The 20,885-nt window shown below is 42.5% G+C and overlaps 1 protein-coding gene across 1 annotated transcript in view; it reads right to left on the bottom strand.

Annotated features, from left to right (window-relative positions):
- Wdfy1 (WD repeat and FYVE domain containing 1) overlaps window positions 1-15,976 on the bottom strand; it is a 52,633-nt gene extending 36,657 nt beyond the window's left edge. The window contains exon 1 of the mRNA XM_003464019.5: window positions 15,693-15,976. Coding sequence (XP_003464067.2) covers window positions 15,693-15,865 — 173 coding nt within the window. The 5' untranslated portion in view covers window positions 15,866-15,976. The remainder of the gene's footprint in view (window positions 1-15,692) is intronic.
- Window positions 15,977-20,885: the final 4,909 nt, after the last annotated feature.

The raw sequence follows: 20,885 nt of genomic DNA on the forward strand, positions 1-20,885 counted from the left end.
TGGAGGACAAGACTGTGACTCATGAAGTTTAAGAGATTTTTTTAAGCAATTAAAATGTGTACACTTATTTGCATCCTGGTTCAATCTTTAAAATATGTGTAACACTATGAGACAATCAGGAATACAAATACTAACAAGTATTTTAATATTGATGTTAAAAATTATTGCTCATTTCTTTAGGCATGATTATCATGTCACACTTTTATTTTTAAGAAGTAAATAATAGTCAGGCGTGGTGGCGCACTCCTATAATCCCAGCATTTGGGAGGATGAGGTAGGAGAATGGTTGCAAATTCCAGCCCAGACTAGGCTACAAAGTGAGCTCAGGGCCAGCCTGAACTGCATAGTGAGACCCTGTCTCAAAAAGACGAAAGAAAGAAAAAAGAAAGTGTGGTGAAACACGCCTATAGTCCCAGCACTCAAGAGGCTGATGTGAGAAAATCCCCACAAGTTTAAGACCAGGCTGGGCTACCAATGAATTCAAGCCCAGTTTGAACTACAAAGGAAGACCTTCTCACAAAACAAAACAAAACAAAAAACAAAACAAAACAGCAGAGTAACTCTTGAATTTCACACTGGCCCTCACTCATCACCCTCAGCATAACCACCACGACCTGTCCTGGTCCTCAAGACACTCTCTGCAGTTGCTTTTCTTTGTCACCCACTGGACTCTTCCTGCTCTGGACACCCCCAGTACATCACATCACACCCACTACTCAGCTCAGTACATACTGTGGTCATCTCAAATTTAGGGCTCAACCGGCAAACTTAGTTCCTATGACTTTTCAACTGAGGCCTCCACCTACTGAGGGGTGTTTCTGTAAGCTCCTCCAAAATAACCACTCAGGTCATGCCCTATGCCTGTCTCCCTCACCACCCTACTAAGAACTCTTCTCTACAGGCAGGGGATTTTTCAGGCAGATGGCAGGATGGATACCAACTGTACAATTTCTTTACCGAAAGAATCACCAGACTCTCATAATAGCGATTCTTAGAACTCAACGACTAATGTATTACCTTGATTATAGTTTGTTACTTAGATTAAAATGCTTATGGATAATTTCAACATAAGAGATGAAGTCAACAGCTGTAAGAAGTGAAAGACTAGCTCCTGGATGACCAAGGATTTACTTCCAATGCACTGTAATAAAGGTCAAAGTCCTTGATGGCCAAGGCTTTATGTAATGCCACTTCAAGCTGATGGGCTTCATTTGTACAAGAACACAGGGTAGGCCGGAGAGCTACTCTCCTGTCAGGGTTTTTAAGAAAGAACAAAATGGTGACTACTCTGAAACTCTTCAACCCTGAAGGTGTTAGGTCATAAATGTGGGGGACTTCAAAGGATTTAGCAGCACATCCTTCTCTCCCTTGCCCTGGGCAAGGACAAGATAATCAGAGAACTCTGCTGTAAGGAGGAAATCTTAAAAGTCACCTCTTCCAATCAATCACGGAACCTCAAAAAAGTCAAACTACAGACACCTTCAGGATGGCATTTCAATTGGCACAAGGTAAAACCAAATCTACCTAGATTCCTGCATTTAAATAGTATTATTTCCTCTGGAGAGCAAACATCAGCATTTAATTTGATCTGCACAATGAAGACCCAGGCTAGGACCAAACTGGCAAACTAAAGAAATTGGCAAGATTTATAGGACCACTCAAAAGAGTACTCTCCGTGAAAGCTGATAATCACATCCAGACTGAGAGCATCCTTATTTGCAAATTAGGTTCTAAATTAGGTGCTCGACTCTGATCCCATCCACATGTTCTACCTAGAACTCTCTTCCACCCATCTTAAACTATACCCTTCTCCAAAATTAAGTCAAACCAATGTTAAGTTTAACCCAGAACATGAGCTTCCCCACAAACCTGTATGTTAAACAGAGTTGCCTAATGCATACAATTTACAAAGGAATTTTTTTGCCATGATCAGAATTTTCTCAACTGTTTAATAAACAGTTGTTAAAAACAGTCTTGTTAATAACAAATTGGAGTAGTTATTTAAGAAATCAAGAAATGTCAGGCTAAAAAATATGCTATTCAGTAAAATGGAAGCAAAATCCACTATTCAATAATTTGAAAGGTAATGTGAGGTGGTTAATGCCTATAATCCCAGCATTCGGGAGTCTTATAATCCACAAACGAGCCCCCAAACTCAAGTTCAAAAAATGGGGCAAAAACATATTTTACAAAGCAGCACTGATTTATTTTATCCTGGGCCCAGCAACACGGTGCAGTTGAAGTTGCAAAAGCTGTGTGTCTCTCCTCCACACCTGCAAACTTTATGTACATATCACAGTTTACAAAGTATGGGGTTATGGGCCTGGATCAGGAAATCTGCTAAGGAAGTGAGGAAAACCTTTGTTTTCCTTAGCAGAGGATAGAGTAATTTAGCAGTAATTAACAATTCTTTGTCAATTTATTTTAGCACCACATCTGTTATTTGTAGAGGGCAACAATGGTTAACATATCAATTAGGTTAGGTTCCCAGGGATTCACAATTCTTTACAGAGGACAGTATTGCTTAACATATCAGTTAGGTCACCCAGAGGGGAAAAAAAAACATACAGAACAGCATTTTGGTATAATACAAATGTAAGGAAGCTCTTTTTGCTAGTGTTCAGCAGGGAGGCTGAAGCAGGAGGATCCTTTGCAATTTGAGACCAGCCTAGGATACAAAGTGAGCTCAAGGTCAGCCTGAACTGCATATAGAGACTGTCTCAAAAAGGCAAAAGAAAGAAAGAAACAACATGATAACATTTCACTCATACAAACCATGAAAGCCTCTACAATGATATAAAAATCATCTAATCAGTAACATGTCAAGATCAGATGGTTTAATTTTTATGACTCACAATATTCTCTACCCAATGTGTAAACTGCTTTCTCTGCTAACATAACACAGCCGACTTCCCCTTTAACATTGTGACCATTTTACCCCCACATACCTACACTCACTCCTGTGTTTCCTGTCACTAACCCTACCCATCTTTCTAGTACCTCAATCCTCTTGGATATTCCAAGACCATGTTAGTCTATAAAGAAATCTCGCCTTAAAACACAACTTTAGAAATGTGTTCATTCTTTTCCAAGCTGTTTTCAAGTTGCTTTAAAACAACAGTCTGCTTGTTTTTCCAAAAGGCACTTGGAAAGGAAGCATGTCATTGTCTTTCTGAATCCACATAATTGGCTCCCAAGTTTCCCCACTCAACCACTGTGGAAGGCACCACCATCTGTCCCCCGGCCTTGCTGGTAAGAGAAACCAGGGCCTCTCAGAGCCCCACACCTTCCACTTCCATGCATGGAAGATGACAATGCACGCACAGTGACTACAGTGTGCCTGTCATGCCTCACTGCATGTCTATTACCCAGCATCAGAGATGCGTTTTTCCAGATAGGTGAAATGCCAAAGTTGAATGAGATTTAAGTAATTCTGAGATACTTACTTAAGAACCCTGGAGACTGACGCAGGGCCCTCACACTGAGATACATCCTCAACCCTTTTTCATTTTCATTTCTGAATTTTGAGACAGGGTCTCGCTGAGTGGCTGAGTTACCCAGGTTGGGCTTGAACTTGTGATCCACCTACTTCAGTCTGCCAGAGTGCTGGGATGATAGGTATGTGCCACTTCCCATCAGAGAGAAGCCAAGCAACAATTTAAAACAACCATGAAAGGCTAAATAGCCATTCTGGGGTTCTCACAGTCATTTGTCAGCATTTTCTTTTTTTGTTTGTTTGTTTTTAGTAGTAGGGATCAGACTCAAAACCTCGAGCTTGCCAAGGAATAGCTTGTGCTGTTGAGCTAAAGCCCTGGCACTGTCAGCATTTTCTAACTTAAAAGTAATTCTTCAAGGGTTGGGAATTTACTTCAGTGGCATAAGTGCCTGACTGACAAGCAGAAGGTCATGAGTTTGATTCCTGGTACAAAAAAAAAAAAAAAAAACACTAACTTTGTAGAAAGACCTTTGCTCAATATAAGGAGGAATATACACTTCCCTGATGAAGGTGATGAAGATGATGATGATGATGACACACAACAGTAATGCCAAACTCAGAGGAATGAGTCTTGGCAATTGGTTCATTCAATAGGAAAACAGGTGTGCATATTTAAGGAAGTTGCATATGTCAAGGAGTAAACACCGGGGGAAAGGTTAGAAAATGGGCTATGACAGAATAATTAAACAGTGTATAAAGTTGTTAAAATTGTCATGAAGACTGAAAGATGTGTGAAAATGGCTATGATACATTTGGTTTGGTTTAAAAGGGCACAATATACCATTACAGAATTAAATTGTGTAGACATGCTGGATCTGGCTGCCTGGGAAGGGCCAGGCTGGTAAGGGGCAGGAGGTGAGGGCAGGAACACAGGTCAAGGTACAGAGTGACTCTGGCTCCTTGTGGTTTTTCAATGATTTATCTTACTTGTGTTGGGTTTGGGGGATGAGGCAGTGATAAGAATCAAACCCAGGGCTTTGCACATGCTGGGCATGCACTCTACCACTGAGGACTTCTGGCAGCTCTGCCCCTTTGAGGACACTGAGGGTAGGGGCCAGGTCTCCCCACCCTCCCCAGAGACCACCAATGGGGCAGGCCACCCAAATCTGACATAGCCAAGAGAATGCAAGCATCAGTGCTAAAAAGGAATGAGCTGAGGAATGCAGGGCGGGCAGCCTCTGCTCTCGGTAGAATCCGAGGCCATTTCCACACAGTGCAGCCACCATTCCTTCCTGACAAGGCCAGCTCAGCTCCAGGGGAGGACAGCCCTGTGGCTGGTGCTGTGAATCTGCAGCCTGGGGCAGGTGTGGGTGGAGTTTGGGACCTGGTCAGTGCAGGCTTGAGGGAGGTGCCTGAGGAGTCACTCACAGGCACACAGAGCTGAAGTCTGTGAGGGTGGGCACCTTGGTGAGCGCTCCCAAAGAGGCAGAGAACAGAGGACAAAGAAAAGCAAATGCAAAGGCACAGGAAAGCAAAGAAAGCAAAAAAGGCTCTAGCAAAAGGCACAGGGCTCCTGGCAGGAAAGATACAAGGTACTGAGCTGCGCCTCCCCATAAACCCATTTCCCTGGCTCAGCTTCCAAGTTCCCAGCAGTGGTATTGGGGGGGGGGGGTACAGACACAAAGCAGGATCCGTGAAAAGCCCATGGCCTGCTGAGATCAAGACACAACAAGGCAGAGATGGCAGGGACCTCGGCCTCCATTTAGTGATGAAGGAGGAAGCAAGGAGAGACTTGATCTAAAATCACACAACCATCAGCAGTGCAGCAGACTGTCGGAATCCATTTAGTCGTTTAGTTCAATGTTATCCCTCTTATGAGAGGATGGGAAAATTCACATTTCAAAACATTGCCAAGGTAAATAGTTCGAAGCAACATATCTTTATGTGGCTAATGAATAAGACAATTTTTCAAAAAGATTTTCAGAAAATCCCACATTTCATCCTTCAAAGCGCTTACACAGTTTGCAATCATGAAACATTCAATCACCACTCCCCAAAATAAAGACAGAGGATGCAAATATGTAGGTAGAGTATCAAAAGAAACTCTGACTTTTATGGTAGATGGGAGTGGTGACTGACGCACTCTCTCACGGCTTCCAGGTCTAGGTTTAGCTGAACCCACTGCAGCATGCAGCAGGACTGTCAGTGCTGTGGGCCAAGACTGATAAACTGCAAAGCATGTGCTCAAGTCTGTCCTCCTCACTGCCAGCCACATGACCCTGCGGCTCTTCCCACCAAGAAGAAGAATCTGCTTCTCTCACCCCCAGATACACGGGCTGGTGACACTCCAGCAGAATGTGAAGGAGGCCTGGGCTAAGCAAAAAGGGCCTCCACACTCTCACTCACCCTCCTGGAAACTGTCATGTCACAAGCCAGAGGGCGCGGCTGCTGAAGGACCTGCCCAGCTGAATTATCCCTACCTGCTGGTCACTAGCAAACCCCCAAACAGGTCAGAGACACGACTGGTACAGGCATGTGTACCTAGCCAAGCCATAAGGACCGCTCAGACCCCCAGGCTCGTAAATGACAAACTGCTGCTGTAAGCCACTTGTTTTGAGATGGTTTATTACATAGCAAGAGCTAATTTACACAATGCTGTCTGCACCAAATAAATAGTATGCCTTAAGAACACTTAGGAAGGGGCTGGGGATTTAGCTCAGCAGCATAAGCACCTGCCTTGCAAGAGCACAATCACAGCTGGCACTGAAAAAAAAAAAAAAAAACTTAGGAAGACAAGCATGGTAGTGCACCCCTGTAATCCCAACACTCAGGACGCGGAGACAGGAGGACTACCATGTAAGACTAGCCTGGGCTACACAGTGAGTTGTAGCTAGCCTGAATTACAGAGCAAGGCCCTGTCTCAAAAAAAAAAAAAAAAGCAAGCATAACAGCACTTAGAAATCTAATCTCAAATTAAAAATATAAAGGACATCTGGCATTCACGAAGTGCAGAGTATTTAAAGTACTTGGTAAACAAATACTGTAACTCCAGTTTCACTTTTCATTTAAATAAAGGAGCCCTTTATCTTCCCAAAAGAATTAAAAACATCATAGCACAGCAATATATGTGTACCCATGTTTACAGCAGCTAAATGTTGGAAACAAAATATATGCCCATTGACTGAGGAATGGATAAAAAAGATGTGTATTTATACAACAGAGTACTACTCAGTCATAAAGAAGGATCAACTGGAGACTTACAGGTAAATGGTTGCAAATTGAGACCATACTCAAGTGAAAGAAGACATATGTGTAAACATATCATCTCACTAATGTGAGACGCTGAAACAACATGTGTATTTGTATATGTACATAAAAAAGATAATTACGATAGTCATACTATTGATTTCCCTGAGTTCACTGAAGAGAAAGATTTGTACTGATATTGTTCGGACAATTGAATGTAGCTGGGTGACTGATTTGGGGATGATAATGTGTAATGGATGTACCACTGTTGCCCGATTGATGCGTTTTGAAATTGTTTATTTGTATTTTTTCTCTTTGAAATAAAATGGATTTGAAAAAACACAATGTGTGCAAATCCTAATCTGAATCCTTATAAAACAAAGAAGTCACAGAAAGCACAGATGAAGTTATTGTTTTTACCCTTTCCACAAAGAACAGAAGTCTGTATGTTCTTTTACCTTCCTACAGTAGATGTATGAAAAACAGCCCCACCTTACTTCTGATTAAGAATTAAGTATTTATTTTATAGAGATTAATCTGCTGAAAGATGTCTCATGATCATAATAGGTATGAGAAATTTTTTTTTCATTTCCTCTAGTCCCTCTGTTGGATTCTCTCAAAAAGTTCATTAAAAGCAAAGTTCCCTAAAATATACTTTAGGGAACCACCAGCCTAGCAATATAAGGCTGGCTTACATGCCTCATCTATTTTAAGCATTCACGGTAAAGTGAATGTTTGACACACATTTTCCAGTGTATAATATCTGGATAAGCTTAAAAATCATACCCCCAAATATGAGAGTCTTAATTAACCACAAGTATTTCTGCAAAATTGCAAGGCTCAGTTCTATCTCACAGGAAACATCTGCATTTCTAAAGCTTGGTGTCTTTTACATTTTTTCTCAAAAAACACAACCACCCAAAATCAACAGCACTAAAACAATTTAATCATCTTTAAGTTTATACTGATACATAGACATTACCTGACTAATTTAAGAAAGTTTCACAGCATATGCTATGTTACAAATTAAGCGCAAAGTCCCTATTTCTTTAAACTTTGGACAAACAGACATTCTGAGGAAAGCCAATTTTTTGGCCAAAGACATTGAGAGCATTTCAATCTCCAAACCCTGCTGTCACTTGATCTTAGTTAAAAGGCCAAGAAGCGATTTTTTTTCCTCTTTGAAATAAAATGGGTTAGAAAAAATAGGATTGGGGGAAAAAAATGAAAAAACTGAAAAGATTATTTCATTGACAAAAATACACCATTAAATGAGTATACATGTGTTTGCAATATCTTAACATTTTTTATACAGACTTACTAAGAATACAATATGGAGAAGGAAGGCAATAACTTAGTTGTACAAACCAGCATTAGTCATTACATTGCAATCTGCTTCCCATGGAAGAACAGCAGATTACCAAGGCTAACCCAGAGGGCAAAGGCCCATTGCACAGTAACAGTCCAGTTGCTCACTCATCCTGGAGGTAGCTACGGAAAGCCTGCCACAGGAAGAGAGGAATAAATTCAAACAGTAACTACAGTAGGATCCGATGTAACTAAACCTAGTGGCTAAAGTATAAATACAGAAAGAAGCTCAGAGAGGACAGAGGATGTTTCCATCTCCCAAAGTCATTTACAGACCTCAAATAAGAAGTTAAAGAACAGCTGTTAGCAGGAAAAGGATAATAAAAGCTTGGTAGAACAGACTGCATTAGGGCATACCGGGACTGAGGAAAGCCACACAGATTCTGCTACAGGGATCCGGGTTTTAAAGGCAGGTTAGAAGGGGATGAAGATGACCGCAGGGTAAACACAGGCAGTGTGCTGAGAAGAATTAGTGGACAGCCTGAGATGCATCCCCAAAAGGCCCACCTGGCAAAATGTGTCCTTGGTCCACATTGAGGTCTCTGGATTTCCAGTGAGTTCTCACCACTACCACTCCCAAACTCAGAACAGGGACTCGCTGTGCTTTATGTTCATACAAAACACACGGTTAATGCTGAACATCTGCTTTGTTTCAAGAAATCTGGAATTTTGGTATATATTAGCAAGATGGTACCTGTGTAATTGGGCCTCAATAAAAACCCTCATCCATCTCTAATGAGCTACCCTGATGAACAATATTCTACACATGCTGTGCTATAATTCAACGCATGCCCTGTGAGACTCCACAGAGAAGACTCTTAAAAGCTTGTGCTTGTCTCGTCTTCATCCCAAGTGTGGCATTTGTGGCCTTGGACAATATAATAATCACAGCTGTGAGTATGAGGTACAGTGTGAGTCCCAGAGAATCAATGAACCAGGTCTGGGGGTCACTAACACAGCAGGAGACGGTTTACAAGGGAAACTAATATGACTGCATTCAGGAATAGTGACGCGTAAAGGACCAAGTAAAGAAATAAAAAGCATGATTCAAAGACAGTTATAAGAATTTAGAGCTGTTACCCATAAAATGGCAGTGCCTTATTTGGGCTGGAAATCTGTCTTAATCACACACAAACATATGCAGTAAGCAGAAACACGTTTAGCTTTTGATGACATTAACATAATTAAAATGGAAAATAAAAAAAGAATAAAATAGCTAACATTTCTGCAAGGCAGTGTTCTATGTGTTTTACATCTACTATATTAACTCATCTACTCTCCAAGAAACCTTATAAGGTAGTACTATTTTCCTTTCCATTTTGCAGATGAGAAAACTATGATGCAAAGAGGTTAAGCAACACATTCAAGATCACCTGGCTAGGATGCAAACTCTGGTTCCAGAGTCTGTACTCTTAACTACTATTCCCTAATCATTAACACAGAGGGATCCTTCCAGCAAGAGTAGTAAATACACTTCCACCCAGGCTTCCTGCCTTCTCACTTCTTCAGTTTATTTCCCAGCACAAATTAAAGAACCTACTTTCAAACTACTTCAGGACAACTAAAATATAGCAGTCAACACCCTGGTTTTCTACATAAAACAACCTCCAGCTACGCCCTTTACGCTCTAGGCAGAAGCTTAAAGATCAAACTGTTTATTTAGGACAAATCATTAGCAAATATATGTTTCCCCCAACCATCTCTAGAGGCTTAGAAACACCCAAGAAGAAACAAAGACATTAAACACCTGGCACAATGAAGAAAAAAGATATTACAAAAACATTTTAAGTAATGTTTACTGTTCATTAGCTTACTGCAGCATATAAAATTTGTGGAAACAAATGGGATCCGCCTTTATGTGACTTAGGCCAAACAAAACTGAGTTTCCTGTAAAATCGATTCTTGGCCCCTGGTTCCCTAGAGCAGTAATGTAAGCAGGCTCACGTCCAAACTCTTATTTTTCCACGCAGGCCTGCATCTCTAGCTTAGATATAAGGTTTAATAATAGAGTTTTCACTTTTTAAAAATTCTATCATTCAACCAGCTGATGGTCTAAATTTTTTGTGTAGCCTCAGCAAAGAAATCCAGAGATGCACTCTGGAGAACCAGCTCCTGCCATCTCACACTTTCAGCTCTGTTCTGCAACTAGTTTTCTGTTTCCTCTGCCAGAAGCTAACTGCTCTAATTTGAATTCTTATTACTGAAGTTATTTTGGTGGCGGTTTCTTTCCTTTTTTTTTTTTTAATTCCCATGTTGAAAGATAAGACTGGTTCAAGAAACAACGAAACTTCCTAAACTAAAACCTTACCATTTGCTAAAATTTCAAAGCCCCAAATCTTAGTTCCAAAATTTGAGAATTTAAAGTTTAAAACAATGCATTTATGTTTAGCAGAAAAATAAAGTTTAAATGCAAGGACTTCAGATATTTATTACTCTGACAAAATAAAAATTAATTCATTTAATAGCATGCTATTCTCCATTAACCACTAAGAAAGTTTTTAAACAGACCTCTCTGCTCCCTGCCCCAACCTGTGCTGGGGTGGTGAAATTAAGCCTTCCTGTTCCACAATGGCTGAGCATTCTGTGCAGGGTTAATTCTACTGTCACACATTAGCTCTGATTTTACTGGGGCATAGCAGGCAGGTATTGTATGAATGACTGTAAACAAACATCCCAGAGGCTAACAACAACAAAATTTTTTTAAAAAAAAGATAAAAGGCACAGTGTTCTCCCCAGTGAGTACACACACCAAGCCATGCAGAATTCTCCTTTCTTGAAGAACAGTGCTTCTCAAAGGGCACTTCCTCAAACAGCTGGACTGGCTACAGCAGCACAAACATTCCCTGGGAAGGCGCAGAAATGGAAACCCTCACGTCTCATCCAATGTTCCCAATCAGAAACTCCAAGGATGGTGCCCAGTAAACTGTTTTAACAAGAATTCAAAGTGATTCTGACACGTGCTCAAGTGTGAGAACACAGCTCTAGACAGACTATAAAAACCAGAAATCAAACCTACACTGGGATTTCTCAAACTCAGTACTTTTGACTTTTGGGACCAAGTAATCCTTGGCAGCAGGGACCCCCTACTCTGTGCATTCTGGGAGAATGCGTGTCCTGGCCTTGACCTACATGCCAGCAGTTTCTTCTCTGCAATCCTGAAAACTCAGAATGGCTCAAGACTGCCAGTGTTCACTGGGGGCCAGACCACTAGCACCGACTTCAGAAAGTGCATACTTGTTGGGGATCACAAATTTACCATGATGGACTAGGCATACTTTCTGAAGAGATAAAAATGGAGGCTTAGGATTATCAGTACCACCCATCTGAGACTTCCCAGTGACTCTTTAGGGAAAGTCATCCTCCCCACCCACCAAGATTAAAACTAAAATCAACAGGGCAAGATTCTTCTTACCATAAACTCATCTCCCGGTCCGCTGAGTCATCCCAGGATTGTATTTGCCATGGAATCAGAAACCCCTGAGCCTCTTTCACTAGCCCTGCCTAGCACTGTATACATTCAATAACAGTGGCTCTCTGGGAGTATCAGCTCTTGGACTTCCCAGTCACTCATCCTGCATTACTATATTTGTCTGTTTTTCGTTTTATCATCTCGCTGTATTCTTAACAAGGCAATCAGGGCTCTTGGCTGGGTCCAGACACACACTAACTTCCAGAAGACCCTTGTGTCTTTTACTTGGCCTTTCCATATGTTCCGACCTTGTTCTCCCTGCCTGTAGCTTTATAAAATGAATTAACTTCAGTTAGACCCTACGTTAAATGTTTAATATTCTTTTTTTAAGCATTAAAGCAAAAGTTATATAAAAAAGATGCTATTTTTTAAACCTTGAAAACTAGTAGAGTGCTAATAGAAACATTAAAAAAAATTTTAAAGTAGAAAAAAGAGGATAATAAAATGAATACAGCAAAAAAGTAAAATCCTCAGTGTGGCATAGTCAATCACAGACTATCACTGCCTGGTTAGTATCTCCCAGATACTATCTTTAAAAACTAGGTACACAGTAAAAAAGAAACAAGGCCCCTTAGCCAGACCTGGGTTCCAATGTTACCCATGAGTTCATAACAACATGACTGGGGTAGTCATTTCAGTGTTTTTGTGTCTCAGTTTTCTAACCTGCTGTTACAATGTGACGCATGTACCACTAGTTCCATAACACTCTTCAGCAAAATAGCATCAGCTAAATGCACTGCTATTCAGCAGTAAAACAAGCTGAGCCACCGCACTACAAAGATTCATTTATTCAGGTCAAATTTTAGCACCAAATAATTTTTCAAGTCCAATTTATGCACATGGGGGCATGTGCTAGGGACACATACTCAATGTGACTTTCAAAGCATTGAATTTTGGAACTGCTGATAAGGAAAGAAACTTTACCTACCCTTGGGGGGGAGGGAAGTGTGAGGATTAGATCGGTAGCACACACAGGTCTAATTCTGCATTGGTAGACAGGAGGCTTACAAATGGCTAGCTATTTTATTTTTTATTTTATTTTATATTTTATTTATTTCTAAGTACAAGTTCTGATGTATCATTTGCTTGTTTTGAACTCTTTGATACTTCCTCTCTGCCTACAAATAAAGTCCAAATTCCTGAGCATGGAACACAAAAACACCCTTCCTAAACTGGATGCCAGACTGCCCAGCTCTTTGTCCTCTCTCCTGCGGGGTGGTCCTCATACCTCTGCCCTGGTCACCTTTACTATTCAAACCCTCTCCTGTCTTTCCTTCTGCCTGGAAGAGGGATGTGTATCTCTCCTTCGATAGACCACTCCTCAAGCCACAAAGACCAGCTCCAAAGACCTCTTCTTTGGTGTTTGCCCTTGGACACCCTCCTCCCCACATTCTAGCTAAGGAGCTTGCTCTGTCTTCCTACCACCCAAGCAACTGAGTTCAAAATACTATCTCTTCAGTAGACTAGTTCAGAAAGAATAATGTTAGTGTCTGTCAGCTGTCTTTCTACCCCACAGGTCTAGCAGGGTCCTAGCACTTGGTAAATGTTCAATAAAAACATAAATAAGAAAAGTCTGTGCTCCTCCACTCCCTCAGATATTTGTGCAGGCTTTCTTAGGTCAAAGGGTCACACAAATCAATGAATCAGACGTTGTGTCAGTGCAGGTTCTGAGGCAGATTAGGGCATGGCAAACTACCTGGGCTACTTCCTGTTACCTACTTCGTGTGACCTGTGGATTACAGATTTCCAGGACACACTGCACAGAACAGTTCCCAAAGCTCTGCACTTGGAACCAATCAGAGAGGATTATTTTCAATAATCTTTTCCAGACAACTTGAGCAGGGTTTTGATAGGCCTCCCTAAACCTGCCATCAGCCTGCAGAGTGGGAGATACAAGATTGCTAACATCAAGCTAGAGGGTGCTGTTAACTCTTTTAGTGGCTACCCTGTAGTTTGCAGAGCCAATCTCTTTAGTTGGCCTGAATTTGCTCTGCAATTCATGTTTCTTTTCTTTGTAAACTTTAATAAATGTAAAACCTTGCTACCTTCTGTGCTGGGCTTGATCAAACATTTGTTCAGGACAGAAAGAATCTGGATTTTTTTTTTTTAATCGGTACGGGGGATTGAACTCAACGACTGACCGCCTGCTTGCAAGGCAGGTGCTTATGCCGCTGAGCTAAACCCCCAACCCCTAGGATAGAAAGAATCTGAAAATCACCTAAATATAGGAATGAATGAATGAAGTTATATAAAAAACAATGTAACAAAAAAAATATGGCTACTTGCTTTCATTGTCATAAAATGTGGCATCTACTGAAAAGGTTGTTCCACCTCCCTATTTCTATGGGCCGGAGTCACAAATAGGAATTTGAAGCGCCAAGCCTCACTGGCCATCAATTAACAGAGTCCTGGAGTCACTGGGGCTGAATTGATCCAAAGCCTGATCCCACAATACGTCAGTCCCACAGCAGCTTAGTAATCACTTCACATGAAACATTTTATTAGCACTGCTACTGCCCAGTAATCCAAATATTCAGCAATTTATCCAACATTATTTATTTTTTAAATCCAGGGCTTTCACACTAAGTTCATCCCTAGCTCCTTTTACTTTTTATTTTAAGACGAAGTCTTGCTAAATTCCTCATGCTAGGCTTAACCTTCCAATCCTCCCATCTCAGCTTTCTCAGTGCAGGCATTACAGCCATGTAGCACATGTATGTGGGTATCTCTGTTCAAATCATACAAATACTGTACCATGTTTTCTCCGTTCTTTGCTTTTTTTTAAATTTGTATTTTTAACATTCCTATCGTCCCTATGTCATAGGCACACACTGTTCCCTTACTATGTTCCTGCTTCACACACCCTGCACTACTCATCCCTTCCTTCCCCACTTTGTTTGAGGTCCCTTACACATAATTGCAGGGTCAATAATATGCCACTGCTTGCTCATAACAAACTCACTACGGTACTAAAGAAAAAGCCTTGTTCATTCAAAAGCCAAACACAAAGGTCAGACAGGAGTAGGGGCCTCTGGGTTTCTCTTCCCTCACAGGACAAGCCCTCAATGTAAACTACTTCAAAGGATCATAATTATGAGTCTCGGCCTCTAGCGAGTCTCAGCCTCTTGCTTAGAGATTACAGCAGTCCTCGACCTTCCATCCACAACGTCTTTCCACTTTTGACCTGTCACTCTTCAGACCCACTTACTGGATCAAGCGCAGTTCATTCAACAAACATCAATAACTTCCTTTACAGTCCCACCAGAAAACCACTTAATTGGAGGGTAGCGGGTCTTAAGAACGCTAAAGTTTTACAAGTAATACTGCTCCAAGTCAAGTATGCTGTCCTGAAGACCAGAGTATGCATGGGGAGTCTCCTCTTCGCTAGAATCTCTGTGACTCTGTCAGTCACTAGTTTCCCCTCTGCAGCCTCAGCTTCCTCTTGGGTTAAGTGAAAAACTAGTCCAAATCATTCTTTCGCAAAGGGTGGTGGGCATGCAATGCAAGATGCATTGGGATAAGACAGAGACAACTTTATATGAGAACAGATAAACACTTTTGTTTACTCTTTGTGGCAAGTGATACTAGTTTTCCTAATAGTACAAATATAAACAAAAATTCCTAAAATAAATGCATCTAGTCTTTTTGTAAAATGACTCATTCTTACTCTAAAAAGGAAAAAAAAAAAAAAAAAAAAAAAACCCTAGTAAGAATTCAGGTAGTTCTAGCCATGGTGATGAAAATCTAGCGTAAGGCAGAGATGCAAACCCCAGAGCGACACCGAAGAGGTGAACACCCCAAGGGAGGAAATACCGGCAGCAGAACCCGTGGGAACTGGCCGCCAGTCCCCCGGGCTCCCGAAGGAGCGGACTTGAACAGATCACGAAATCAAGAAGCTCCCGAGCGCCGGGCAAAGCCCACAGAGTTGAGAGTCCCACGCTGGGGCGGCGCCGCAGGACTCGGTCCCGGGCCGGTGAGGAGCCAGGGTCCGAGGCGAGAGACGCGGCGGGACCCAGAGAAACAGGGCTCCGTACCAACGAGACGCAAGGCAAGCGAGGCCCGGGGACCCGCAGTGGGGACGGGGAGACCAGCGGGCCGCGGGCTCGGGTGACCCACGCGCGGAGGCCGGGGCCGCGGACCCACCGCCCACACGCGCCGCGCGGCCGGGCCTACCTGTCCTCGCTGGTCGTGATCACGCCGTCCTCCTTGGGGATGAGAAGCGCGGCTGTGACGGCGTCCTGGTGGCCCTCGATCTTGCTCAGCAGCACCGGGCGGCTGCTCTGCGGCCTAGAGTGGATCTCAGCCGCCATGTTTGCCTCCGCGGCCAGCCCGGCATCCGTCTGCATACCGCGAGGGGGCGGACGGGGACACGCCGGTTGCCCTGGGCGACCGAGACGCTTGGACCGAGCGCCGCCGCCGTAATCTCGCGAGCACTGGCGCCGCGAGCCGTATCACCTAGGAAAAGCGCTCCCTTCCCGACCTTCTGTGCTGGAAGGAAGACCACCGAGAGAGTGTGCTGAGAAACTAAGAGGATAATGAAGGTTAAGAAGTAGGTGCGGGGCGTGGTGGCTCACGCCTGTAATCCCAGCACTCGGGGTGGGGGCTGAGGCAGGAGTGTCACTGTGAGTTTGAGACCAGCCTAGAACAAAGTGAGCTCAAGGCCAGCGTCAACTAATAAATAAACAAACAAATAAATAAATAAATAAAGCCGTTTGATGTACACTAGCAAAAAGAGCTTCGTTATTGCTTGTTATGTTTGTATTATGCAAAAGTACCTGTAAGGCTGCCTACTGTTCTGTATGCGTTTTTCCCCCCTCTGGGTGACCTAATTGATATGTTAATCAATGCTCCCCTCTATAAAGAATTGAAAATCCCTGGGAACCTAACCTAATTGATATGTTAACCATTGTTGCCCTCTACAAATAACAAGATGTAGTGCTAAAATAAGCTGACAAAATATTGTTAATTATTGCTAGACTTCTCTGTTCTCTGCAAAGGGAAACAAAGGTCTTTCTCATTAGAAGATTTCCAGATCGAGGACCATAACCCCTTACTTTGTAAGCTGTGATATGTACAAAAAGGCTGCAAGTTTTGAGTGGGACACACAGCTTCTGCAAACTCCAACTGCACTGTCACTGGTCCCAGGATAAAATTAGGGCTGTATTTTTAAAACATGTTTTGCCCCATTTTTGTGCTGGAGGTTGGGGACTCTTGGGGGCTCGTTTGTGGATTAAAAGACTGTTCACCAGGAATGAATTGAGCAACTGGAAGACGAGCAGTTATGCCTCAAAAAGAGAATACTACTAATACACTACTTGAATTTTTTTAAATTTAATGACAATGAGGCCCTACCACTTTAATGATTTGTGGAATATACTGGATTGGGCGCGGGGGGGGGGGATACACTGGGTTTGAAGTCCTTCTTTCTTTCATATGTTGCAATTCTAGCCTTTGTTCTGCTCATTGCATGCCCTATTTTAGAAAAAAGCCCAGATCTGCCCATTTTTAATGTGAAATGAAAAGAGGGAGACAAAAGGAAGGAGGTACTGTATCCATTCTGAGAAGTCAGTGGTGGATTAACTAACGGTCAATTTGTAATACCCAGCGTGGTGCTGGGTGTGGAAGGCCCTCCTGAGAATTGTTGCCAACAACATAAAAAAGAGAACTGGAGGAGAAGATAGTATGTGGTTGATTCCCTTGAGAAGCTTATCACAGTGACCTTCCTGATATAAACTCATCTGTTCTCACCATTGGGGATACTCAGGTCCTGGCTTTTGCTAAGGACAGCTGCAGTTCTTTTTTGGGGAACTCTGGTCCTTATTTTCAGCCTGGCTTCCTAGCTCCAGTGAAGATATCTTGTCCTACTGGCTCAAATCCTTCAACCTACTGGCACAGACTTTCTAGCTTCTGTTGCTGGCTCTTGGGCCTTCGGGCCTTCACAGTGCAAAATTTTCATATAGAGTTGCATGAGACAATGTCATGGGCTCATGTCCTCCAGTTGGACTCATGGTAGACATTGCCCTGTGCTCTAGGTCTTCAGCTGGACTTGTGCAGGATGCTTCCATGGGATCTAGGCACTCAGCTGGATTCTTTGGATCTCTAATATGTAAACAGATCTCCCATACTCTTTTTGCATTTGACTCTTTGGGTGAATATTATAAAATAATTCTATAAATTATGTGTCCTGTATTAAATCCTTGTGTCCCTTGCTAAACCTGTCTGCAACACTCACTTGAAAGACATCCTGATTTCAGAAATATTAAATTGTGAAAAAATATACTGCATCATAAAATCTTGGAACTGCAGCAAATGACACTTATTGAATGGTGAATATATACCTGGTATTATCCCAATTTCTCGCATTACCTTATTTAATACTGATAATCTTAAAAGATGGAAAGGTAGCTGCTCTTGTTTTCACATTTTGGGGGAGGACTGCTCCACCCCTACCCTCCAGAGACAAAAATCTTACTATGTAGTTTAGGCTGGCATTGAGTTCACAATACACTCTAGGCTGGCCTTGAATTTGAGGCAGTCCTTCTGCTTGGGCCTCCCTAGTGTTGGGATTACAGCTGAGTGCCTCCACCCCTGGCTTTGTGTTCCCATAAGTTCAAGCACATACTTGCACATGTATGAGAAAGAGGAAAGTAGAGCTTAACCTCTGGGTTAGGTGGGTAGGTACCAATCAGCCTGACTTTGACGTTGCTGGATGTTCATGGCTGCTTCCTATTGTTATAGGCAGCTGAGCTAGTTAGAAATATTATAGGCAGTGAGACAGGGTTGGGCACAAGAAGCAGTTGGCACAGAGGACCAGATGTCTGATGACCTTGGAGGGGACACACACCTCTTGCTGTGGGCCAGATCTGGAGACAGAAGGCAAACAAATGTAACTACACCCTTAAGTATAATCCTTAGGGATTAAATCTGGATCACTTTGAGAAGCCAAGAGTCACCACCCCAACCCCCTATAGGAAAGTCACAAACATGACTCGCTTCCCCATTTGTCCCTGATTTGGTCAATTTTACCCAAACAATTAAAATTATTGGTTGCCCATAGCTCTGTCCCAACTCATACCCATCTGCCTTTCCAGTTCCCAGTTATCCCCAACTTTAGACTTGCCTCACCTCATGATTTTACTCTATAAAATTCCCAAGAAAATACAGAATCTCTGGCAACCCACTCAGGATCCCTCTGTCTCTCTCAGACAGAAGCTTTCTTTCTCTCAATAAATATTTCTCCTCTTAACCTCCGTTGTTCCTAAAATTCATTCTTTGATTTTAGAGAACACAAACTCGTTCTGGACAAATAATAGGTTGGGAGTCTCATTCCCCTATATCACTATGGAACATAAACACCCCATGGGCCCACCCTAGTCATGGCTTAATATAACCAAAGCATGGGCATACAAACCACAACAATGATCAGCCATCCTCCTATCCTGGCTAATATAAGAGACTGCCATCTGTTTTGCAATTACAGTGTCAGATTCTATTGAATCTTGCTTCATCGAGGTAAGGCTTGCTAAAATACCTAATTTTACCTGGGATGGTGGCCCACACCTACAGTCAGATACTCAGAAGGCTGAACCAGGAAGATAGCAAATTGGAGGGCAACACCTATAATGCCCTACTACTCAGGAGGCTGAACAGCCTGGACAATCTGATGAGATCCTATCTCAAAATTAACAATAAAATTTTTAAAAGCTGGGGAGAAAACTCAGCGGTCCCTGCGATCAACTCCCAGTGCCAAAGGAGAGAAGATACCTAATCTTAGATTACTTTCACTTCCCTTCAGCATCCAATCCAGAGAGAATCCCTTTTTCCTTACACCCGCCTCAGTCACACGACAAGTCCTATAATAAATTCTTTCTGACATTGTTTGACCCAAATATCTATTCTTCCAATAAGCAGTCTGCCTCACTTACTTGACTACAGATGCGTTGCTGGTGGTTTTGTCTGAGGACACTGACAGCTAGAAAGCTAGGGTTATGAGGGGACAGAAGTCAGTGACTCCAGACACTCCCCTCTTCCAGTAATACAGTGTATCCTGCAATAAACTGCACTAACCAAAGGCCTGTGAAGCACTGGGACTGTAGGTAGCCCAGATGGGAACATGGTATAAATGTAAGCTCCATAGTATAGTTTTGAGACTTTGTATAAAATTGAAGTATAAAACAACAGTGTAAAATCACTAATATTTTTATATTGATTACATATTGAAATGATTCTACTTGGGATATACTGAGTTAAGCAGCATAATATAATTAATAACATGATCTATTTCTCCTTAGTTTTTTTTTTTTTTTGTGTGTGTGTGTGTGTGTGTGTGTTGGGTATCAAATTCAAAACCTCAAGTTTGTCAAGCAGGCATTTATACCACTGAGCTAAATCCCAGGCCTCTCCCTAGTTTCTGATGTACCTAATAACAATTTTAAACTACAGTTGTAGCTGACATGCCATTTCTATTGGGTAGTGCTGAAATAATCCTGCCTTATGGTGAAGTTAATGACACACATTCACAGATTTATTGATCCATCTATTCAGCACCCCTACTGTATGTCATCTAGTGACAAGTTGACTAAGACATGGTCCTTTCAAGGATCCTACAGTATGATGATTAGACAGATGACCAAAGTAATCGATTTCCTAAGTGCCTGCTTTAGCCAGGTGCTACTCTAAATGCAGCAATGGTCAAAAGCAACAAAACATCCCTCTACTATGAGAACTTACATTCCAGGATGACCACCTTCTCTCCACCCTGGAGGGCATGCCCCAGGTGCCCCACCTGGAGAAGGGAGCTGAGCAAGCCTCGGGAAACTGGCCTTGTCTGCGACCTTCTTTCAGCCTGGAGAGCACCAATACTACTGCTACCACCTGGAGGAGAGATCAGTCCTGTGGAGGAGTTTTGAGGCCTACTTAGGCCATAGGGGTGACCTTCTATCAGCCCAGGGAGTTTTGCCAGCCAAGGAGATGGATGGTTACACAACATCCTATCCCCGGGAGAGTATGAGATCCTTGCTGTAAGTGGTTGGGGGCCTGCTGGGCTTGGGGCCACAGTAGATTGGGCTTAGTGGGATTTGGGACTGTCCGGACCATGCCTGGAGACCTTCCTTCTGTCTGGGGAGCTTTGCTGCAGAGGGGGGAGCTGTGCGGCTTGAGGAAACTTTAGGCCTACTTGAGACAAGCCTGGCAACCTTCTTTTAATCTGGGGGCCTCACTGCCCAAGGAGGGAGCTACACTACCAGAGGAGTCCCAGGAACCGAGGACATAAGAGACAATTTCCAACTAGCCCAAAGGAAGCTTTGGAACAACACTTGAAACATGGAAATATAGGAAAATGACAAAACGAAAGACCAAAATGCAATC

This window comes from Cavia porcellus, unplaced genomic scaffold, assembly GCF_034190915.1.
Source record: "Cavia porcellus strain 051 isolate PalLab524CR breed Dunkin Hartley unplaced genomic scaffold, mCavPor4.1 scaffold_1, whole genome shotgun sequence".
Taxonomy (NCBI): Eukaryota; Metazoa; Chordata; class Mammalia; order Rodentia; family Caviidae; genus Cavia; species Cavia porcellus.